The sequence below is a fragment of the Belonocnema kinseyi genome, chromosome 2, assembly GCF_010883055.1.
Source record: "Belonocnema kinseyi isolate 2016_QV_RU_SX_M_011 chromosome 2, B_treatae_v1, whole genome shotgun sequence".
NCBI classification, from domain to species: Eukaryota; Metazoa; Arthropoda; class Insecta; order Hymenoptera; family Cynipidae; genus Belonocnema; species Belonocnema kinseyi.
This window is the reverse complement of record NC_046658.1, coordinates 22755527-22778438: the sequence shown is the minus strand read 5'-3', so window position 1 is coordinate 22778438 and position 22912 is coordinate 22755527. Positions and strand designations below refer to the sequence as shown.

At 36.3% G+C, this 22912-nt stretch overlaps 1 protein-coding gene across 2 annotated transcripts in view; it reads right to left on the bottom strand.

Annotated features, from left to right (window-relative positions):
- Positions 1-6715: 6715 nt before the first annotated feature.
- Positions 6716-22912, bottom strand: part of LOC117168477 (protein PF14_0175-like) — a 106704-nt gene continuing 90507 nt past the window's right edge. For both annotated transcript variants that reach the window (XM_033354159.1, XM_033354160.1), the window contains exons 6-8: positions 7242-7446; positions 6999-7121; positions 6716-6916 (exon numbers count right to left, since the gene is read on the bottom strand). In XM_033354159.1, the coding sequence (XP_033210050.1) occupies positions 6793-6916; positions 6999-7121; positions 7242-7446 (452 nt within the window). In that variant the 3' untranslated portion in view covers positions 6716-6792. The remainder of the gene's footprint in view (positions 6917-6998; positions 7122-7241; positions 7447-22912) is intronic.

Here is a 22912-nt window from a genome sequence, read left to right as displayed (position 1 = left end):
GACCATATAAATAGTTACCTTTGGGAAAAAAATAATCTATTTATCATGCAGCGTTACGGAGAAAACAATTTGTGTCTTCCACGTTCCTTATTTAAAAGTATTTTTCCTAAGGAAAGGTATATGGAAGTCTGAAAGACGTCATTATACCACAATACATGGAGCCGAATCAAAAATTTAATTTAGAAAGTAGTCCTATCGAAAAGTTCGAGCTAGCCGAATGTAGGTCCATAGAGGATTGGGAGCTGTCCGTTATTCCTGAAAAGACCTTTTGTCAGCAAGTGTTCGACTGAAAACTGGATATGGCGGAGGAGTGGCTACTAGCTTCCGAAGTGGGGTAAAAGGCCATAAGATGGCCGTTATGTGGTCGATGAATAGGGGTCAACCAGATCTAGAAGATAGAGAGCATTCTCAAGAAAAATTGAGGATTTCTGTGGTACGAAACGAAAAATATACATGCCGATCACAACGGGACCAGATGATGCGTTTGAGATCATTGCAGAAATGAGGAAGAATGCAGAGTTGATAGAATCCTGGTTCGACAGCTTTGAATAACAAACTGGTGAGTTTTTTATCAACAACGTACGAGAAGCGAAGAAGAAACCAGGCGCAAAGAACAAGGCTTCTGAGAAACGTTAGACAGATGCAGCACCCGAGAAGAGTGCGAGAGATCCTACTATGAGTCCGCAGGATCCAGAAGTCCAAAGAACATCGGCTAACAAGCTGAGAACTCGCATCGCTGGAGTGAGTAAAGCAGTGAAGTACAAATAAGAGACAAGAGCAAAACCTTCCCATAAACTGCCAATACAGAAGGAGGCCCACAAGGACCTGAAAACCCAAATCGAGTCCGACACCCTAGGTGTTAAAATCAAGGGTGTGAGACAGACAAGGAGCTACAATGTCCGCATTGAGGTACGAAGCGAGGCAGAGGGCAGTTCAAACTTCAGCGGAATCTATTATGAAAGCAATGCATGCGTACTGAAATGCGATCTGGAATCATTTTTAGGTTAAGAACTGAGCGGCGTATTATGAAACCAAGGCATTTCCACAGAAGTGCGCTCTAGCCCTGATGTGCTCCATTTGGCGGCGGTAAATGCTAGGTATACAAGTCGAGTCTGGAGTTTAAATTGTACAATTTTGACTTGCATTTCATTTAAAGCTAGCTCTAAGGCATCAAGGCACATTGGATTGACCTGTTCACATAATGGATGTAACCATTCCTAGCGATCGTGCCGAATTCGAGAGGAGCTCATACATGTTTTTTTAAACATTTATTTAATCTTCAAAAATTGTAATTATTTAAACAATTTTCATACATATCTATTTTATAAAGAATACATTAAATTTATGATGTTGCTTCGTAGATTTACAAGAAATATTAATTATTTGAACAATTTTAATTAAAAATTAAGACTAAGAATGTATATCCGATGACTCTTTTCTATGTTGCTTTCTAAACCTACAAGAACTATTATTTATTTAAAGAATTTCAATTCGAAAATAAGAGTTTAACCTTTTTTCTACGAGTTAATTTTTTTATAAAGTCAAGTAAGAATGTCTATAAAATGACTCTTTTTCATGCTGCTTTTCAAATTTACAAGAACTATTAATTATTTAAACAATTTTAATTAAAACATTAAAAGTTTGGCCTTAATCCTGCGAATCAATTTGTTTTTGAAGTCAAATAAAAATGTCTATACGATGACTCTTTTCTATGTTGCTTTGCAAATTTACAAGAACTATTGAGTATTAAAAAATTTCAATTATAAACAAGAGTTTCACCGTTTTGATACGAGACAATGTGTTTTCGAAGTCAACCAAGAATGTCTATCCGATGATTCTTTTCTATGTTGCTTTTTAAATTTACAATAACTATTAATTATTGAAACAATTTCAATTAAAAAATTAAGAATTTGGTTTTCTTTCTACGAGTAAGCTACATTTTTTAACATAATTAACTAAAAATATCTTTTCGATGATTTATTTTCTATGAAGCTTTGAGAATTTACAATTATTAGTTACTTAAAAAATGTTTATCAACATATTTATAGTTTGGCTATTTTTCTAGTAAGAGGAATAATTTGTTTACGGAATTAACCAAGAGTGTCTTTCGATGATCATTCCCCACCATACTTTATAAATTTATAATAATTATTAATCATTCAAACAATATTCATAAACATATTGAGAGTAGGGGTATTTTTTAATTAATAAACACAATTTGTTTACGAGGTTAACTAAGAGTATTTTATGATGAATTGTTCCTAAGTTATTTGTTAAATTTACAAGAATTATTAATCATTTAAAGAACTTTCATAACAAATTCTGAATTTTGCTATTTTTCAACGAAAAGGGTCTGTTTTTGTTTACAAATTTAACGAGGAACGTCTTTCCGATTAATTATAATAATCAAATTTTCATTATTTAAACTACTTTCATGAGAAAATTAAGAGCTTGGGCATTTTTTGAAAAATAGGCTTAATTTGTTCACGGAATCAACAAAGATTGTATTTCCAATCACTTTTTACTATGACACTTTGCAAATTTACACTAATGATTTATTATTCAAATAAATTCCATAAACAAATTCAGAACTTAACTGTTTTTTAGATTTTTAACTATTTGAACATTTTAAATAAATTAGTTGTTTATAAGAAAACGGATGCACTATATATTTAATAAGAATTAAAAACGAAATTAAAAATGTATAATGGTAAAAACTTTCATTTTCATTAGTTTCAGTAATTATTTCTTTTTATTAATTTCTTTCAGTAATTTCATAATAGTCTGTATGAATTTGAGTACAATTTAATTACAATGCGGCTACAAACGAGTAGTCGAATTACTCGAAGTTCTCTTAACATTTGGCCAGATGAAAGGAAAACTGCAGAAAACCACCTTCCCAGTTTGACCGGGTTTTCAAAATTCGAGTACAAAACCCGGTCGTACCTCGTAGATTGTCATTCATCCAAGTGATAGAGACGCTCGAAATGGCTTGACATTTGGACTCTTCTCGAGTCGAGATCATTTACCATGTATTTCTGTGAAAATTTGTACGCACCGACATTTTAGATGTTTTTTCCAAACTTGCATAAGAATGTTTAGTGTTGCGCAATAATTTATTCTGCATCTTGAGAGGGTAGACGTGCGGAGCCGTGTACAAATTAAAGTTATTAAAGCAAAATTGAATATCATGGTATTATTTTAAACTTCATTTACAAATAAAATAATTGCAAGGAAATCAGAGAGTCGCGCGCGAAGCGCGCGTATGAACTTCTACTTAAAAAAAGAAACTATCTAGATGCAAAATACATATAAAATATTAACATAGTATTTTTAAAACATAACTGAAGAGCGAAATTATTCTTCACCCCTAATCTTTACAAAAATAACCCTCATAATGTATAAGCTAAAATTGTAACATTTTTTACAAAATTATTTTCCAGTCTACGTGTGTATATTCAAAAAATATAATTTATCTTTTTCGGTGCATCTTTTAATGCCTATAGACAACTTCCATCACAACAAATTCTTAACGAAAAAATCCATGTTCATATAACGAACAATCTAAATGTTCAAAATGATTGAAAATTTTTTGAGAGCAGACTTCTTCTAAAGTAATGTTTTCAAATAGCGATTAAAACTATTTTTAAAGATAAGTTGAAATAATTTTAAAACCCTAAAAAGCAGCCGTGTGACCAGGGATGCTAGGGATCTACATTTATGTTATAAAATACATTTTGGCTTTTATATGTATGATAACCTACGAGAACCATTTGCCTAAAATCACATTCACAAAAAGAACATCCCGTTCTGTACATAATTATGACATAATATGAAGTTACCGATTTATTATCTCCTTCAAATACAGGGTCGCGGTATTTCTGCTAATAAATATTAAAGATTCGAACTTGTGAAAATTCGATTTTATTAAGTTAGTTCGGTTTCTTGATTTTTCCAGCGGGTTAACATGGTAAGAAATTAAGGTTCCAATTGTCCCAGGAAACCATCCCTAACGTTAAATATGACTTAGTTTGATGAGAAGACCTTTGAGAATCTTTTCGATTTTGCTACTATCGGAACTCCTAAAATTTCGAATTTATCCAGGTATATCAGTCACCTGGTTTGTAGCGGACCCAATGCTCTAAGGTATGAAATTCTAGTATCCCAAAAAAAACCCTTGTCGCAAAATGGGTCTGCATTTGATTGGTGGTAGAGCATGTACATTTTTGGACACCTACCTTAGTGAAACCCATAGAAATTCGACCTTATCCAGGTAGATCGGTAACATGATTTTTTTGTCGACTCAATGTTGTAAGGAATGAAGTTTTAGTATCCCCACAAAAAACTACCCTTATCGCAAAATTCGTCTGAATTTGATAAGTGGTAGACTATGTGCATTTCTGGATAACTTCATTAGGGAAGCCCATACAAGCACAACGTTATCCAGGTAAATCGTACACTTGATTTTCTTATCGATTGAATGCTGTAAATGATCAAATTTTATTAACTCCAAAAAACTGCCCTTATCGTGAAGTTTATTTTAATTTTATTGGTATTATATGACAATTTTGTACAGAACGGGATGCATTTTTTCTGGAATGTGATTTGGGCAAATGGTTCTCATAGATAAAAGATCAAAGGTAAAACACAGACAAAAGCCAAAATGTATTTTACAACATACACGTAGATCCACAGCATCTCTATTCACAAATATGCTTTTTAGGATTTTAAAACAATTTCAACTTATCTTTAGAAATAGTTTTAATAACTATTTGAAAAAATTATTTTAGAAAAGTCTGCTCTCAAACAATTTTCAACCGTTCTGGAAATTTATATTGTTCTTTATATACAAATAGATTTTACTCGTTAATTATTGTTTTGCTGGAAGTTGTTTAAAAGCATTAAAAGATGCATCGAAAAAGGTAAATTATATTTTTTAAATATACACACATAGACTGGAAAATAATTTTGATGAGAAATAATTATGCTTAAAAATACCATGTTACTATTTTATAAGTAAGTTCCATCTATGTATACATCGACTTTTTTCAATACGTGTTTTCTTTACAGGGTTTTTCTTTTATATAGAAGGGTTAATTGTACAAAATCGATTTATATGACATTGGGAAATTAAGAAAGAGCACAAAAATTAAGAGCACAACAATCCCAAGAGTAAATGTATACAATTTTTGGCATCAGTGTCCATCAGTCATAATTTTGCTCCTTAGTTATGCTTTAACAATACCGTGTTAATTTTTATAAGTATTTTCCATTTAGATAGTTTCCTTTTTTTAAATACGTTTTTGCAGCACAGGGGGTTTCTTTTTAAAATAAGGGTTGATTGTTTATATTACATTGGAAAGCAAAAAGATAGAAAAAATCTAACCTAGTCATTTTTTAATACTTTTTTTCATTACAGGGGTCAATTTTTAAAAATAAGGTTTGATTTTTAAAAAGCGATTCATAGCCCATTGTAAAGCCGCTGAGTTTTCTGACCTGATTAATTAACTAAAGCATATGCATCCAAAATGTAAATAAAGAAATGAATACAAATAAAAAACTAAGAATCGAATTATATTTTTAAAGAATATGCATTGAAAAAATATTTATATTGATATTAGGAAGTGCTTCCAAAATATTATAAAAACATATAAATTGCTATTTTCCCTGAAAGATGCTTTATTTCCCTCACATTTCCCTGATTTCCCTCACAAATTTTATTTTCCCTGACTTCTCTGACATGTAGTCACCCTGAATTTGTCCTCTGGTAATAGGGAACCAGTCGGAGAAGCAACAAACGTTCGCAAGCTCATCCCCCGCACCGAAGTCGAGATCATAAACCTTGACGAAACTATGGAGTAAAGTGAGACTAAGGAGGCTCTCTGGAGAAATTTCGGGGAGAACGAGTAAGGAAACGTCAAAACCAACCTTACGAAAAAGGCGTTCAGGGGAACCCTGAGGGCCATTGTGGATCTGAGTGATGAGTTGGTCGCAAGGCTAATTTGAAAAGGATACTTCAAGGTAGAGTGGGTCTCTTGCAGGGCCGGTAAGAAGGCGGAGACCACGAGGTGCCTAAAGATTTCCGTTATTACTACAAATATGAACGGATTTTCATAAATCTTTTTTTCACTTTCTTCTAATTATATAAATTAATTTATTCTGCCAATTAAAATTAAATTATTCCATGTTTTCATAGTTTTTTTTTTATAACCCGCCGTAATCTCATAACAATGAAAGGGCCATCCGTTCACGGGTCAACGGGAACGTGGCGACAACGCAGAGGTAGGTTCAGATTGAGCGTAATTGCTATTGTACTTTTGTTTTCGAATATTAGCAAAAAATATAAATATTTGTTTTTAATTGGCTCTGTGAGATCCGAGATATTACTATTTGGATGACGTATGCAAAAGATTAAACAAAATTATTCAAGCGTTCGACCTGAAAATTCAAAATCGTTAACCCATTTTGATAAAGGACCTTTAGGTTATGCGTCAAGTCGCTAAGGCGATTAGTAAAGGCTGTTAGTTAAGGAGAGTGAATGTGAATAAATAAAAAGGCCATAGAAGGTAGAATACGAGAAGAACGAGAGGGAAATGACAGAATGGAAAAACTGAGGTAGTAGACACAGCCGACAGTTTCTAGGCCCGGGAGACCGAAAATAAAACATTTATTATTATCTGTTCAAACTTACACTTATTTATTAAACAAAATGAAATAACTAAAGAGCCGTTTTTTAATTATCATTTTCATTTTTAACATTCAAAAATATTTCTATAGTTTACAGTTTCTAACTTATTTACCCACTGCTGCAGATTCTTCCATAAGTTCGACGTAATCTCTTACATCGTTCATGATTCTTCTTAAAAACTTATAGTCCCTTCTTACATTTATAATTAATTGTTTCACCTCATTCATGCTGAAAAGAAATACTTTGACAAGTGATTCAGTAACTACATTTAAAATTAAAATAAGAAAGGTATTATCACACATTTTTTTACCTTATACTTCCTAGAAGGCACTTGACCTTAATATCATCAATATTGATTTCATCAAACGGTTTTATTTTCAATGTGATTTCCAATATTATGTCCATTCTTTTAGTCCGGGTGACAAAAAACATTCTGAAATTTAAAGCATTACAACATTTTTTTTACAAAATATGCAGGTAGATTTCAGTTTCTTTTAAGTTCTTTAGATGATAAATTATATTTTATTCTAGTAACATTACCAAGAAGCATTACCCTTTAGTATCAATCTGAATCATATTTAAATCCTTTAATTGTTCCAATTCAAACATGAAATTTAATGCCAATTTGACTTCTTTTGAAAAGCATCCCAACAGTGGTAAAACGTCTTCATATAGTTCATACGATTTTAGTAGAACTTCTGGATGTAATTTGTTTAAAATTAAATCATGAACTATACGTATTCGATCTTTCTTTGCATCTGCAAAAGAAAATATAATTCATATTTTCCTGTAAATTAAGAAATTAAGCAACATTCTTATTTTCTTAGTAAAATTCAAAAATCCTATCGTTTAAAAAGTGTTTGAGAAAGAATCTATGCATAAAATATTATTATGTTTACATTTTAATTTTTCAATTTCATATTGTCCGCTTTTCAAACATTTAATCTGAAATTACTCTGTTTTTAAGACTTTCAATTAAATATCGCATGATTTAATTTCTTTCTAAGTAATTTTTAAACATTCTATTCTGTTTTGGGAGCCCTTTAACCAAAATTAAAATTGGTAAATCGTCATCACAATATTTAAAGAATTCAATTTAAAAGCAAATAATTCCTCCTGGAATTGAAATGCTCTAAACATTATGATTAGAGCACCACAAATTCTAAACAGTTTTTTAGAAAACAAGGTCATTATTGAAAAAGATACAGACTTTAGAAATATACACTTTCAGTAAGTTTTATAAGCCATTCAAAACCTATTCTACTAGATAAAATTTTAATTTAGTCAAATAATGGAATTTAAATACTAATGTGATAATATTATCAACTGAATAAGGAAATGGATTCTTAAAAATATGAAGATTTTATATGATGAAATTCAGGTTTATATGATGTAATTTTAATAACGCATATGTACATAATATACATACACGTGAGATGCACACATGGGCGCCCAGTCCACAAGGAACGAATGTGAGTGTGGGACTTATCAAACGGAACCTACCCAATAAACCTTAACTCCTTTTGCCGCCAAACCATATCCACGGAACCCGTTTCGCATTACTTCAATGACATGGGGGTAAGGCCAGTAAGCCGTTCTTCGGTTTTCACCTTTTATTGCCTGCTTAACATATTCTTGCTGCACCCCAGCTGGCTGAACTTTATTAGCTTGGACGACCAGGAGGACTTCATTCTGTCTGGGCCGCCACAACCAGCTACCATGTGGCCGAAGCCTAGGCAGCGATAGCACCGCATACTTGCCGTTTTCTTTTGTATGCTACAGTACACCCACCCCACCTTTAGGTTTCTCGCGCGTAACAATCTCCCCGCCAACTCTTCTGTCAGCTCCAGAACAGCCTTCAGATTATCTATGAAGGGTCTTTTCGTGAGACTGACTTTTATCTCTCCCACTTGGCTATTTTTGAAGTGGCTTTTGACGACCGCTTCGACCTCCTCAGCATCGATTGATGGGTCGAAATCAATGACCTCGACCTCGGTACAGGGAACGAGCTCCTGCACGTTACCGCCCTCTCCAACGGGCTCTTTGATGGCTGCTGAGAACGCAGCTCTGCCCTCTGATGCAGGTCCGACCTCCACAAGGACCTATCCGTTCCTAGTTTTCCTGACTCCCCTGATTTTTACACCAAGGGCATCGCTTCAGCTTTTGCTTAAGATCCTTGAGGACCTCTGCGTAACTAAGACCGCTTCGGGTCTAGGTCGTTGCTGCGTCTTCTTTATCTTTTTCTCCGAGGCAGGTTTTTCTCCTTCCTTCTTTCCTGGAGCTTGTGTCCCTTCTTAAACTTTCCTCCATTCGAGTTCTTCTCAGTACTCTACTCTTAGTATTCCTTCACCTTATTGAACATGGTCGTCTTTGTGTCTGAGAAATCCTTCATTTCCTTAAAAACTCCGTGCAAATTGTAAATAAGATCTAGTGTCACAAGAAATTGCTTGTACACTCTTCTTGTGTCATTTCTCGGTTCAAAATCTTGCTCCTCGTCTAGGTATATAGGACCTTTAAACTCCTCGCAAATTTCACGATTCTTTTCTTCCATTCGGTTTGTAAAGTTTTACTTCATATTAATCCCACGAGTAGCTAGGTAAATAAAGGTCTATCCCGGCAGAGCCCCGCATGCGGGGTAAGGTCTATATACTCTAGAAGGCGACCTGGTATCCTAGAGGCACCGTTTGAAACACCACTCCCTGGTGCCACTCAGTCCTCGGCTCGGTTGCTCACGCCTTGACTTGGGGATCTTAGTGTGTTTGGTCCGAGAGGCCTATTTTATTTCGGCCCTACCCTCTGTTTCCAGCGAGTTACAAACAGTTACAAATTCATAAAAGTAATATATAGTAATATGTGTATAAGTTGATCGTTAGTACACATTAAGACAGTGTGTCGATTATGTGTGGAAAGTAACTTCTAAGAGGTAGATCTAGTATAAAAGATATGCGCATGCAATTGTAAAATTTCATTTAGCATTTGTAAACATTTTTTAATGGTGTTAGAATCCTTATACGACAAGATAGTTAACCATACATTGCTGGGCACTTCATTGTCATTAATTGAAAAATATTCACTGCGAATGTGATTATAAGCCGAACAGCTGTCGAGAATAAGTAAGGAGTCGTCAAATCCGAGGTTGCAAAATGCATACAGTTCGGAAATCAGGGGAAGATCAAAACCCTGTTTTTTGTGCGTATATTTTTGGTACATGTCTGTTAAGTAGTCGGAACTGAGCGAAAATACGTTTAAAAAATATCCGCAAACGGTGCTTTATTTTGCACTGTAATATTCGGATAAATTTGAAGACTATTTGAATTCCCACAGCATTGTGGGTCGCGATTATCTAAAAAGAGCCTATAATTTTCCCGAAAATCCTTTGCGTAACTTCCAAGACATTTTCTTGGGTGAGCCAGGGGCAAAACTCCCACTTCCAATCGAACGGCGTAGTTGGGAGTATTGCTGGAAAGAAATAATTTTTTTTAAACGGTAGTTGACTCTCAATTTAGTTAAGGTGACCAACGCTCCAGATCCGGGATCAATACAACAGAGTACTTAGACAAAGGCTTTGATACAATTTATCATAAGTCGGCCAAGAGTGTTTTCGTATCATAAATTGTTTTTGTTGTCGCTCCAACAGCCGTGTTTGCAGAACTTACGATTTTTTTCACGTGTCACCGCCGGCTTTGATGCAGACAGATGCAGATTCTAAAAAGTTGCGTATAATGTTAATCATCTTTGTGCTTATGCCCAGATTATGCAGTCTATGTCACAACAATCCGTGACAAACTGAGTCAAACCTTTACATTCTATGACCTTTATATTCTATGACAGCAACATAGACTAAACTATTGGGATAGCTAAGGCGAATCTTCATTAGAGAAATAAAGGTAAACAAGGTATCTAAGCAACCCCTCCCTTTTCTGAATCCCAACTGAGATGCTGGAATTAAATTTGCATCAGTCACTCTTTTAGTCAGCTGATTTCCAAGTATCGGTGTAAAAGTTTTTGCAGTGCAGTTTACCAGTGTTATGAGACAATAATTAGAAGGGTCGGGATCGGAGCCAGAGGTCTTTCTTTCTTCACATTTTGCTATGCTCTTCTCAATTTCTAACGCGGTAATGTGGGAGTGAAGAGTTGGGTAGAAAATGTTTGGAACTCCAGGCACATTCATTTCGATAATGGGGTACATTTTTTTGAGATGTATAAACCAGATCTCTATATTAATATTAATATTATAAGAGGCTTTCCATAAAAAAATGTTAATGATGTTCCAGAAATCAAAAGAGCTACGAGCATTTTCCTTTGATTTTACAGTTCTGCTTTGAGACGCTACCTTTTTTGATTTTCAAATTTGTTTATATTCCTTTTTCAGACATTGATAAAAGGATCGCGTACATCCATATAAAATGTCTCTTTTGTAGACTTCTAGAGCATTAAGAACAAGATTTTTAGCCTCTTTTCATTCTCTGTTAAATCATGGTTTCCGGCTCTTTCTCATAGCATTGGATATGCACTTCATTCCTAAGTCGTGAGCAACCTTTATTATTGAGATATTAAATTTTCATTTAGAATATTTATGCCATCATCTACAACGGAAAACTCTTACTTATTTATCATGAAAGTATAAAATTCAGCTGATTTAGACGCGTCTAAATGGATTTAAAATTAAATCGCTCTTTTCCATGCAGTCGACGAATAACTTTCCGCTACTATCGCCTCCTACAAAAATTGGAATGTCAAAGTATCTTTATATACATGCGCGAGAGAATCGTCAAAGTCAGATAACATGTATTCTATAATCTTGGATAGTGAACAGTACACTAGACTCAGTATAAAAACAATACATTCATATGTTGTAACAGGTGAAAAACCCTCCTTGAGCTCTGCTATGCAGAGCGCATCTGGTTGCTGGGCAACAGACTGCTTGAAAGTTATTGAAAAAATAAGGCAGTGTTACCGTATAAAATGTTGGCCACGTCTCGCAGATACGTAGGATCTCGTTATTTCTGAGGGTATGCTCAAAATCAGTGAGATTGGCCAGTCCGTGAACGTTCCAAAAGATAAGCCAATTTTATTATTCGAGCCATTGTGCACCGCCGCTTGCGCCAGATTGCTAAGGTTTGAATTGTTCCACATGCCAGGTTTAGGGGGGGGGGGGGGGGGGGGGGGGGGGGGGGGATTTCATAGGGGATGGCCTCTTTTCTGCCTGGGAGTTTGAAACTGATAAGCAGGTAATTCTACGGTATTTTTGAAAATGTTCTGGTCATTATCAGCCACGCCCTCCCGGATAAGAGAATGAACCTCGTCAGGAAGAACGGTGTTGCCATTTACAATCAATATGATTTTCTTTACATATGCCTGATAGTCGGAATCCTTAAGCTTTCGCACACGGTGAAGAACCTTTCTTTCTTCTCTCTCTTTCCTGGAGCGATCGTTGGCAATGGAGAGGTTTAGGTCCCATAATTCGGAAATTTATTTGAAGATGGATCTGACCCATCGGGAAAAGATGACTTTAATGATGATTGGACGTCCATTCCGTTGCTTCCCAAGTCTAAACGCGTCAGCGAATGCGGTTTCAGGAATTCTCAGTTCGATTTTTTAAAATAAGTTTAGGATTGAGGAGATGATATCATTATTGTGTTCATCGTCATCCGTTAAGTTGTAGAGAATTATTTTCTTTGCTCGATCCTTTTGATGGAAGATTGCTACTTCGTTCTCTAGTGTAGAAAGCTTTTTTTGTATATTAGAAAATGCCGAGGAAATAACTTTGCTGTTATCATGTATGGCTTTGACCTCCTTGCGTAGTTCAGCATGAGAACATGTGAGCAGCTCAATTCTTTTAGTTAATTTACCAACAGATTCGTGGAAATGCGTACCTTCACCTGCTATTGTTTATATGTATGGATGATTCACAAGAGAAAGTTAAACTGTTTAGATGTACACACTCAGCCATGAATGTCAGGCAGCACGAAACAACAAGAAACACCTCAGATCGCGTGAAAAAAAGCAAAAAATAGAAGGGTATAGCACTCAGAAAAGAAAATGCATCACAACACAAAGCACCTCACAAATAGCGATATATCAAGTTCATCTGCTAGGGCAGCAAAACGAGTTAAGACATTCGTCGTACGAAGGCATAAGGCAATACATGCAGTTTCCTTAGGTCTTTTTCGTTCGGAAAGCGTTGTGCTCCTTTATTTTTTCACTCAAATTCCAAATGCTTAGTGGTGTATGATTATTACTTATACTAATACTTATTTGTCGCACATAAAATGTTTGTCGTTCGCTTTAAAAGAGCCATTTTCACAATATTGATAATTTATTTTCAAACGGAATAAGACGCAACTTTAAGACAACAAAACATCATAAAAATAATGTATGGCATTAGATGGAGTATACAGTATAATATTTAAAATTTCCGAAATGCAGCTAACTCAGGTATTTGCAATAAACGGAACAATGGTCCATACTCTATGGAACAGAGGAAAGAATAAAAGAATGAAACCCACTTCAGCGCAACAATAAAGTAATATTTATGTCAATGGATGGATTATAATATTTTGAACTTCTTTTCTAAAGTAAGTCTTTGTTGTAGGATTTTACAGTTTATAATCTATACTTAATACCCATGATTAGATAAGACAACTACGTCTCGGTGTCTCAAAATCAGGCCTTCGCCCCGGTTTTTGAGGTTAGGAGTAGAAAAATAGTTGCTCGATGAGGGGGGCAAGAAGTAGGTGATTAAGTCGGGAAACGTCGATGTCGACCAGGGAGGGGAGGGTAGCGGACTCAGGTACGGGCAAGCCACTTGGAAGACCGTCACATTTACAGCGCTTCAAGAAGCTAGGAAACGCGGGTTTAAACAGGACTCTGGACGATGGCAAAAAAAGGCAAGCGAAACTAGCAGTGAAGGGGAGGATAAAAGGAAAAGAGAGTCAGGGGAGTATGATGCACAAAGGGGCAAAGATAATAAGAAAGTTAGAATTAAACGAAAAATACCAGAAAGAGGTAGAGGAGATGGGAGGATGTTTGAAAAATTGTAAGCTCTCATAAATGGGTTTAGAGGGGAAACAAGAGAGACTGGATGATATGAATAGGGATATGAATAAGTAGAGAAACGATGTAAGGAGGGAAGTGAAAAAGGTCAGAGAAAAATTAAAAGAATGGGATAAGAGCTGGAAGGAGGAGAAAGACAAGGTTTAGGGTAAGCTAGAGAGCATTAGGAATAGATAGAGAGAGGTTGATGAACAGAAAACTAGAAAGATGAATCAGTTGGAAGAACGAGTAAGCAAGTTAGAAGTTAGGAATGAGCATATGGGGAAAACAGAGAATGAGGAAATAGTGAAAGGGAATGAAAAGAACGTGCAAAGCGAAAATGAAAGATTGATGAAAAAACTGAGTGACATTGAAAGAAGATTAAAAGAAGAAAGGGCAAAGAGGAAAAATAACTTATTAGTTTAGGGATTAAAGAAGGAGAGTGAAACAGGAGAAAGAAAAATAAACAATCTTTTGAGAGACATTAGAGTGCAGGTAAGGATAGAAGGTGTCAAGCGAATAGGAGGGATCGAGAAAGGAAAAGAAGGAAGGTTTCTAGTAAAAGTGGGGAGTAAGGAGGAGAAAAAGAAAACTATTGAGAGGAAGAAGGGAAAGAATTTAAGAAGATCTAACATGGAGGGAGAGGAAAAGGAGATGACAAATAGAGCAGAGGGCTTGGGTAGAGAGGAAAAAGGACCATATGGTGTGAATAGGGATTATGATGAGTGAAACGTGGGCAAATGAGGAGGAATGGAAGGGGATAAAAAATATGTTACCGAAAGGTTAGGTGTGGACGATGCAAGAAGCAAGAAAGGAACACGTTCAATGAATAGGGATGGGCTGAATTGTTTCAGATGTGAGAAAAGAATTGGTAGTAAAAGACAGAAAAGAAGAGGAAAGCAACGAAAATAACGATGCAATGGTAAGAAGGATTAGAGTTGGAAAAGTCAAAATAGCGGTGGTTTGTGCATATAGAAGAAGGGAAGAGGAAGGTTAAAGAGTAATAAAGACGTGGATGGAGGAAAAGAAACAAGGGTTAGTTTTGATATGAGGTGATTTGAATGCATGGACTGGCGAACTAGCTGCAAAATATATGCAGAAATTTTAAGAAAAACGTTGTCAAATAGAGGAAAGAGAAAGTATTCTACACAATCAGGCAAGTTTTAGAAAAGGGGTGGGAACCATAGACAACATTTACGTACTGAACTACTCGGTTTACAGAAATCTAGGGAGAAAGAGAGGGAAATAAATCGCGTTATTCGTGGACTTTTAAGGGCATGTCATACTTCCTCGTGTGGCCAATCAAGTACAGTTCCCCCGGCTTTTTTTCCACAAAAATGGAAATTTTAAAAAATTGAATTCGGAGATGCTATAAAATATCATAACGGACCTCCCCAGACTCTTTTTTGAGGGATAATAACAAAAAAATTTATTGAGCTAAATAAAAATTTTATGCATATGCATTATTTTGAGGTTACGTCGTGTTTCATCTCGGCCTGTCCGATAATTTGGAAATAATTTATGAAATAAACTTTTTTGATTGCCTGCAAACAAGGTTAGTTCCGGAAGATTATTTACAATGTTTATTTGTAAGTCCAAAGTTTTCGGCCTAAAATATTCTGTAGTTTGAAAGTAACGCTCGGGTGAATTGTAACATACATAACCTCGAAATATATACGCACGTTGTTAGCAATATCAAAATTTTTTGATAAGAACAAACACAAAAACATTTTGCGGGGACGTCCGTTAGCATGTCCGCTATCATTTCCCGGATTTTGAAGACAAAGTATTTCTTATCCTATGAAAAAACCGGGGGAATCTAACACTGGAAAAATCGATACTAATTCCTAAGCACTATGCAAATTAATCACATTTTGCTAAATTAAAACTTTTTTGAATTAACCCACAAAAAAGTATGTGGGGACGTCCGCTAGCATGTTCACTATCATTTCCCAAATTTTTAAGACAAAATATTTATTATTCTAGAAAAAAGCCGGGGAACCTAAAACTGGTAAAATCGACAATTTGTTAAGTAGATAGATAGATGTTTATTTGTCGGCCTGCTGGCCTTCATAAATTGACTTGCTTATTTCTATTTTTTACAGAATTTTCTTATAACTACGTCTTACAAAGTACCATCCGTCCACACCTTATAACTAATCCGCTCGCTCCTATAACCTAACCTTCCTCGCTGCGCCTCGCCTCTCACGCATTTCGCTCTTTTGTCGCTATGCCTCGCCTTACCAGCCTCTGTCTTCGCGGCTAACACCAAATACTTAACTACTATTTACAATTTTTACATTTCTCTTACATATACTTCCTCTCCTATTTATAATCTTTCCTTCTCCATTCCTCTTTCTCCATCCTTCTCTTCTTCTCTATCTTACCCAACACCCCCTTCACCCATGCTACTGCCCTTTTGTCACCCCTTTCATGCAACAATACCTCCATGCTTATCCCCCTCCTTTCCACCTCTTCACATTCCTCCAACAAATGATTGATTCAGTAAACGGAAAAGTGTTATGGCAGGCAATAAAAGAAAGGGGAATAGAAGGAAGGCTGGTGGAGATGATGAACGAAATTTTTACTGCAACCAGGATGATGGTGAAGATAGGAAAGGAAAAAGGAGAGGTATTCTAGATAGAAAGAGGTCTAAGGCAAGGGTGCCCTGTGAGTCCGCTACTGTTTAATATGCTGTTGGCAGATATAGAGAAGAAGCAAGAGAAGAAAGGAAAAGGAGGGACGATCTAGGGTAACAGCAAAATATACCCTCTAGCTTATGCGGACGACGTAGTTTTGTTATCAAACGACGAGAAGGGGGTAAACCTAATGATCAGAATTTTTAAAGAGTATGTGGGAGCAAAGGATCTGACGGTGAACGTAAAGAAGACCAAGGTGATGTGTTTTAGAAGTAGAAACACCATAATAGATTATGTTTGGAATATGAACGGACAAACAGTGGAAAGGGTGGAAGAGTTCTGTTACTTAGGTTTTTGGTTTAAGGCAGGAGGGGGAAATAAGCTGTAGGTGAGGACAAGAAGTGAATGTGCGAGTGAAGTAATGGGTCAAGTATCGGGCATAGGAAAGAGAAGGTTCAAGGACGATTGGAAAATGAGGGTCTGGTTGTTACTAGACAAATTAGGAGATCCTGGAGGTTTGAAGAGAAGCTAAAAAGAGGAGAGGAAAGCAGAATAAATCAAGCATGTTTGGGCGAAATTTGGAACAATGAGGCGAGAGGAAATTTGGGAAATTCAAAATAGGAGGAAAAAGGAGAAAAATGAGGAGGGTTCGTAAGACACGAGTAGGGTTATAGAGTGGCAGGATATAGAGTTAGAGATATTAGTTAAACAAGGAGAAGACATATGGACAAAGATTCGAGGTACAATAGATAGTATATGATGGTCAAAGGGTTGACGGAACCAGAATATCTGCAAAAAATAAAGAAGGAAGACAAATGGAGTAAGGTGGTACGGTTTAGAATGGGAGAAGGAGTGAGAGCTTGTAGATACTGGATGGATGAAGAGGAGAATCTATGTAGCGTATGTAGAAACGAATTGGAGTTATGGGCACATGTTTTAGAGAGGTGCACAAGAGAGGAGGATAGGCAGTTGAGTGTGGATGAGTGTGTAAAATGGATTTTGGATGGTAATGGACAGGAAATGATGAGGATGAAGAAATTGAACAAAGTAAGGGAAAGCAAGGAAATATAAGACAGAGCCTAACGGTTGATCCTGAAAAAACAAAATTAAAAAAGCAAAAGTTAAATTCACTAGAAAATTCTATTTTAGTATTTAGAAATGACTTCTGCGCATTTTCCAATAATTATTTATTATAAATCGGGTTTCTAGGGCGACACAAGCGCAGTTCAAAAATATTCCAAAGTTGGGAGTACTAAATCTAAGGATGTATCACTATTGAATTTAGGTCTATAATTATTTGTAAATGTTCCTAAATTCTTTGGAATTCAATAAAGACTTTTAAATTCACCTTAAATTCTTATGGATTTTTATCAAATTCTTATTCAATAATTTTATTAACTCCTATTTATCTGAATTTAATGGAATTTTTGGATTTTCAAATTTTTCATACATTTATTTGAATTATTTTGAATTCGCATTCAATTCCTATGAGTTTCATGAAATTCTCTTAAATTCCCTTCAATTTCTCTAAATACAATGCGATTTTACTGAAAACAATGGAATGTTTTGAGTTCTTCCAATTAATTTGAAATTATTTGGAACTTATCATGAATTTCTTTTAGTTTATCTTCAATTTCTTAAGAATTCTTTGGAACTGTCTTGTCTTTATTTGGACTTTCCCTGAATTCTGTCCCATCTCATTTTACTGAATTCGATGGACATTTTTCAATTTGTTTCATTTTGTTCAATTAATTCAAATTCTTATGGACTCCATGAAAATATCTTAAATTTGCTTACATTCTTTTAAATGCACTCTAATTTTCCTGAAAAGAATGGAATTTTTGCAGATTTTTTTTTTTGAATTTGTTTGAAATTTTTATGAATTGTTTTGTATTCAGACAATTCGAAGAATTCTTATAAATTTCATCAAATTATTTTGTGTGCTTTTATATTTTAAAAGAATGTAAGTCACGCTATTAATATACATTAGTCATTCTTTATAACTTCTTGGACCAAAAATTAGTCACTTTTTGTCACTTTTTCGGTTTGAATTTTTCACTTAAATCAAGATTAATTAGGTTGTGTGCATGAGGTTTCATTTACCACATTTTTTACAATTGTTTGTCGCATAAATGTATTACTTCTTTTGATTTTTATTTAGAAATTCTATTTCCAACCTTGAACGATACGGCAACTATAACATTTATTTGCAACGAGAAAATGAGAAAAATTCAACATCTACAATGTGAAATTTGATTTAATCAGGCTAGGCGTCTACAATAGTATTTCAATTGATATTTCACATGTAAATTAATAAATCTGAAATATTTCTCACTTTCATAATGCACATAGATGGGACATTCTATTTATATAAGCCTTCAATTCTGTTGTTTCAATTTATTCAGTCGTTGGCACTCTTTCAAAATTTACAACAAATTTAATAATAATAATAATAATATTTTATTGACTCGGTGGATCAGTTAGTTAGACGCTCGGACTTCACCTCAGAGGTCCGGGGTTCGATCCCTGCGCCGGTACCTCTGGAAATTTTGCTATGTACCTTTACCGAGGTTCTGGTGGTAAGAAACCCACCTTAAGCTGTAGGTCCCACCATCGTTTACTTGACTGCAACCCAGTCCGTCAATGATGGGGTAAAACACAGGCTTTGTCCAATATGTCGGGACACACTGCTCTCATCAGATCACTTGATTTCATCTTAAGTTTGTGACAAAAAATAATCATTTAAAACACTTAATTTGTTGTTTTTATTAACCCTATCACCCTACCGAAGGTGTTCCGCGTTGATATCGCGGTAGGGCTTGAGCTCTCCTCTCATGACTTTGACGGCAAGGTTGGCGGTAGCATTGCTACCGACAGGGTTCCCCATACCAAATAGGCTGATAACGAAGAGGAGAGGGACTAAGTAGAACAGCAAAAGCCGTCAATGAAAAATGGAGAATATATTAAAGATTTTCAAACGCTTATCGCTTCCTGAGGATCGTCGGGCACCCCCGGAGCCACAGCTGGGGGCCACAGCATGCGGGACAGTGGCGATGGTGAGTTGCGAAATGGTCAGACAGATCTCACTAATCAAACGTCAACTGTATGCCTGCTGAGGATGGTTTGGCTAGCGCTAGCTATTTGCAGCTGACCAACTCGACAAAAATACCGTGGGAGAGCATCAATTGGGATACTACGATGAAAGAGGAATATGTGCGTCTCTATTTCGAAAGTGCGAAGTTTGAAACGAAAATGAAAAAATGATACAATTTAAGAACAAAATTGGCTGCAATGTATCCTAATATACAAAAAGTCGCTTTAAGAGATCTTATCGCTAAGGTGAAGCACATTGGGACTAATCTACACGTTACAGAAGACCGAGCAATGGAGATTAAGCAACAGGTTGGTTTGGCGAGGAAAAAGACGGCAATGAATATCAGTTAGAGAAAGCCGCGTCAAACGGTCAAGCAGGAGCAATTGATGTTCTTCCTCTACCTATTGATGATCCAACACCACCACATCCTCCAGAGGTGGATGACCTTATACAGCCAGCGGCAGAAGCAGAGGTTCAGCAACCAAAAAAGTGACGAAAATGGACATACCATATGAACAGAGATGTTATGCATCTTTATTTGTTGGCAGAGAAATGTGGGCAAAGTGTAAGGAGAAAACATCATAGACTCTTCTTAGTTAAATACCCAGAGCTAGCCACAAAATTAAATGAGCAGAATGTGGCAGATCTAAAATGCTTAATATATGTAAACAGACTGCTTTCGGCTGTTGAAATAGCCGCTATCAAAATGGAAGTGGAACGGTAGCTTCCTATTGATGAGCTCGCCTTGGAAGATGTGGATAACGAAGACTTGATTGATGCTGAAGGCATAGATGCTAGGGATAATGAACATCATGCACCGGATTCATTAAAACCACAACCGAATATTACTAACGATGATGTGGATAGGGAAATCTCACAAAAACTGCAGCACCTGGAAAGGAATTTTAGTCATGCTTTACTAGATTTCAGATATGTAGAACCTACACTGAGGCATTCTCTGTCCACAATGAACATCACAAATGATCTCCGAGCACTAATAGCACATCTCGATAGCAAGGTTTTACCTACGTATTTGAACGCAGCACAAACTGCGTTAGAGGTGCAGACTCTTGTATACTGTGCAGCTGTGGCAACCGTTAGAAAGTTGGGCCGGAAAACTAGGCCTGCAAATGCAGAGATTCACCATGGAAGATCAGGTTGGATATGGATGTCAACAAAGTAAGGTGCAAATTGGGTCGACTAACTCAATATAAAAAAGGAAATGGAATCAGAAAGCTGATGAACCATGTTACTAAAATCATCCACCCTCGGCACATCGAGACATTAACACCAGCAATATTGGATCAAATTTTAGACTCTCAACGACAGAGACTTGATGTTCTTATTTCCAGACTGCGTCGGTACAAGTAAAGTAATGCACGAAGGCAACAAAATCAAAACTTTTAGACAGATTAAAGAAGGTTCTATCGTGAACTGAGAGTAAAGCCAAATAACCTCCAAGGCACCGAAGTCCCTCAATTCGAAGATATGACAACATGACATAACAGATGCAATTTGGACACTGCGTGGTTCAAACTGTAGGAAGCAAGGGCAAGCAATAGCTCTGAAATGCATCTGGCAAACATCACAGCTTTAGATGTTTCAGCGGTCTTGAAAAGGGCAAGTAATTGGAAAGCTCCAGGTCCGGACATGGTGCACAACTTCTGGTACAAGTACCTGACAAGCGTGCATCTTTCGTTAGCAAGGTGCTTTTAGAAGATCACTGAACATCCAGATCTCATGCCAGGTTTTATGCTCCAGGGTACTACGTATATGATACAAAAAAACCAGACGCTCAAAATCCATATGACTTTCGACCGATAGCCTGTCTTCCAACAATTTATAAATGTCTTACAGTTATGATTGCAGATAAGGTATATTCTAATTGCGACGAGAATGATAAGGAACTTACACATGGCATAAATTGACTACAAGTCAGCGTTTCCTTCCGTGCCGCATGACTATTTGCTTGGAGTCTTAAAACTTTACAATATCTGTCCCCGCATTATTGACTTTCTAATCCATGCGATGAGGCTCTGGGGTACAAGAATCAAGTATTTTTATCCTGGACAACCAAGGATAACTTGATCAATACGCTTTACGATTCGTATATTTCAAGGAGTCTCCTTCAGTGCACTATGGTTCTGTTTAGGGTTGAACCCATTGAGCAAAACACCAAACAGCATGTCTCATGGGTTCAAAATTCATAAAGATGAAGATGGTCATCATGTGACGCATCTTCTGTACATGGATCACCCGAAGCTGTACGCTACTTCAGCCCAGAAACTGCAGCAGGTGATGGATGTCACAAAACAGTTTTGCAACGCTATCCACATGGAGTTCGGACTAGACAAATATAGAACAGTGCATTTAGTCACCATTTTGCATTTTGACCGAGGAGTTAGAGAATGAGTTCGAAAATTACATCGAGGCAATGCCTGCAGGCGTATCATATAAATATCTGGGTATTCTTGAATCGAAGGGAATTCAGTATACGATAGTTAAGACAAGCCTAACGAGTGTATTCACTACGAGACTCAAATTGATTATGAAGAGTTTTCCTAACTCAACAAACAAAATCAGGGCAGTGAACACATATGCCATCCCTGTCCTCACCTACTCCTTCGGGCTCATCAAATGGTCTAACACCGACTTTGAAAAGTTAAACAGACTATTTTAACTGCAAACGAAATGTTTCGCTTTACAGCACCATCTGTATAGCGTATATTAACTAAACGCTCTTGAATTTGATCTAAGGCGGGGCCATGAATATCAGGGCAGAAACCATAGAGGGATTAGAAATACAATAGAGGCAGAAAGCTATCCACGGCGAGCACCCCAACACTTCAGATCAACATGAAGTGGATAGTGTGGCATCCATTATTCGGCTAAGTAAGGGTGTTCTGTATCCAGAGACAGAACGATTCGTCATTGCAATACAGGACAAGGTTGTCAACACCATGAATTATCACAAAAACGTGTAACATCAAGATGTGGTTGACCGATGCCGATTACATGAAAATACCAACGAATCCATCGAGCACATTATTGATGACTGACGCGTAATGGCTCAGAGAAAATATAAGCACAGACATAATGATGCAGCGGGCATTATACATCAACAGCTTGCACTAAACCTAAGACTCTTGAAAGAATGGACGCCTTTCTATACATTCCAATGCACGTTTTAAAAAACGAAGATTACATCTTATATTGGGATGTTACCATCCAAACTGATCATTACATCCGGGCCAATAGACCCGACATCGTGATGCGAGAAAAAAAAGGTTAAAGAGTATACATCATCGACATTGCTTATCCACTTAACCAAAATTTCCAGTCAACATATACAACCAAGATTCACAAGTATAGCGAGTTAAGGCATTCCTCCATCATATGCAGGAATATCAATCATGCACCTATTCATCCCATTGTGATTTCGGCTACAGGCAATGT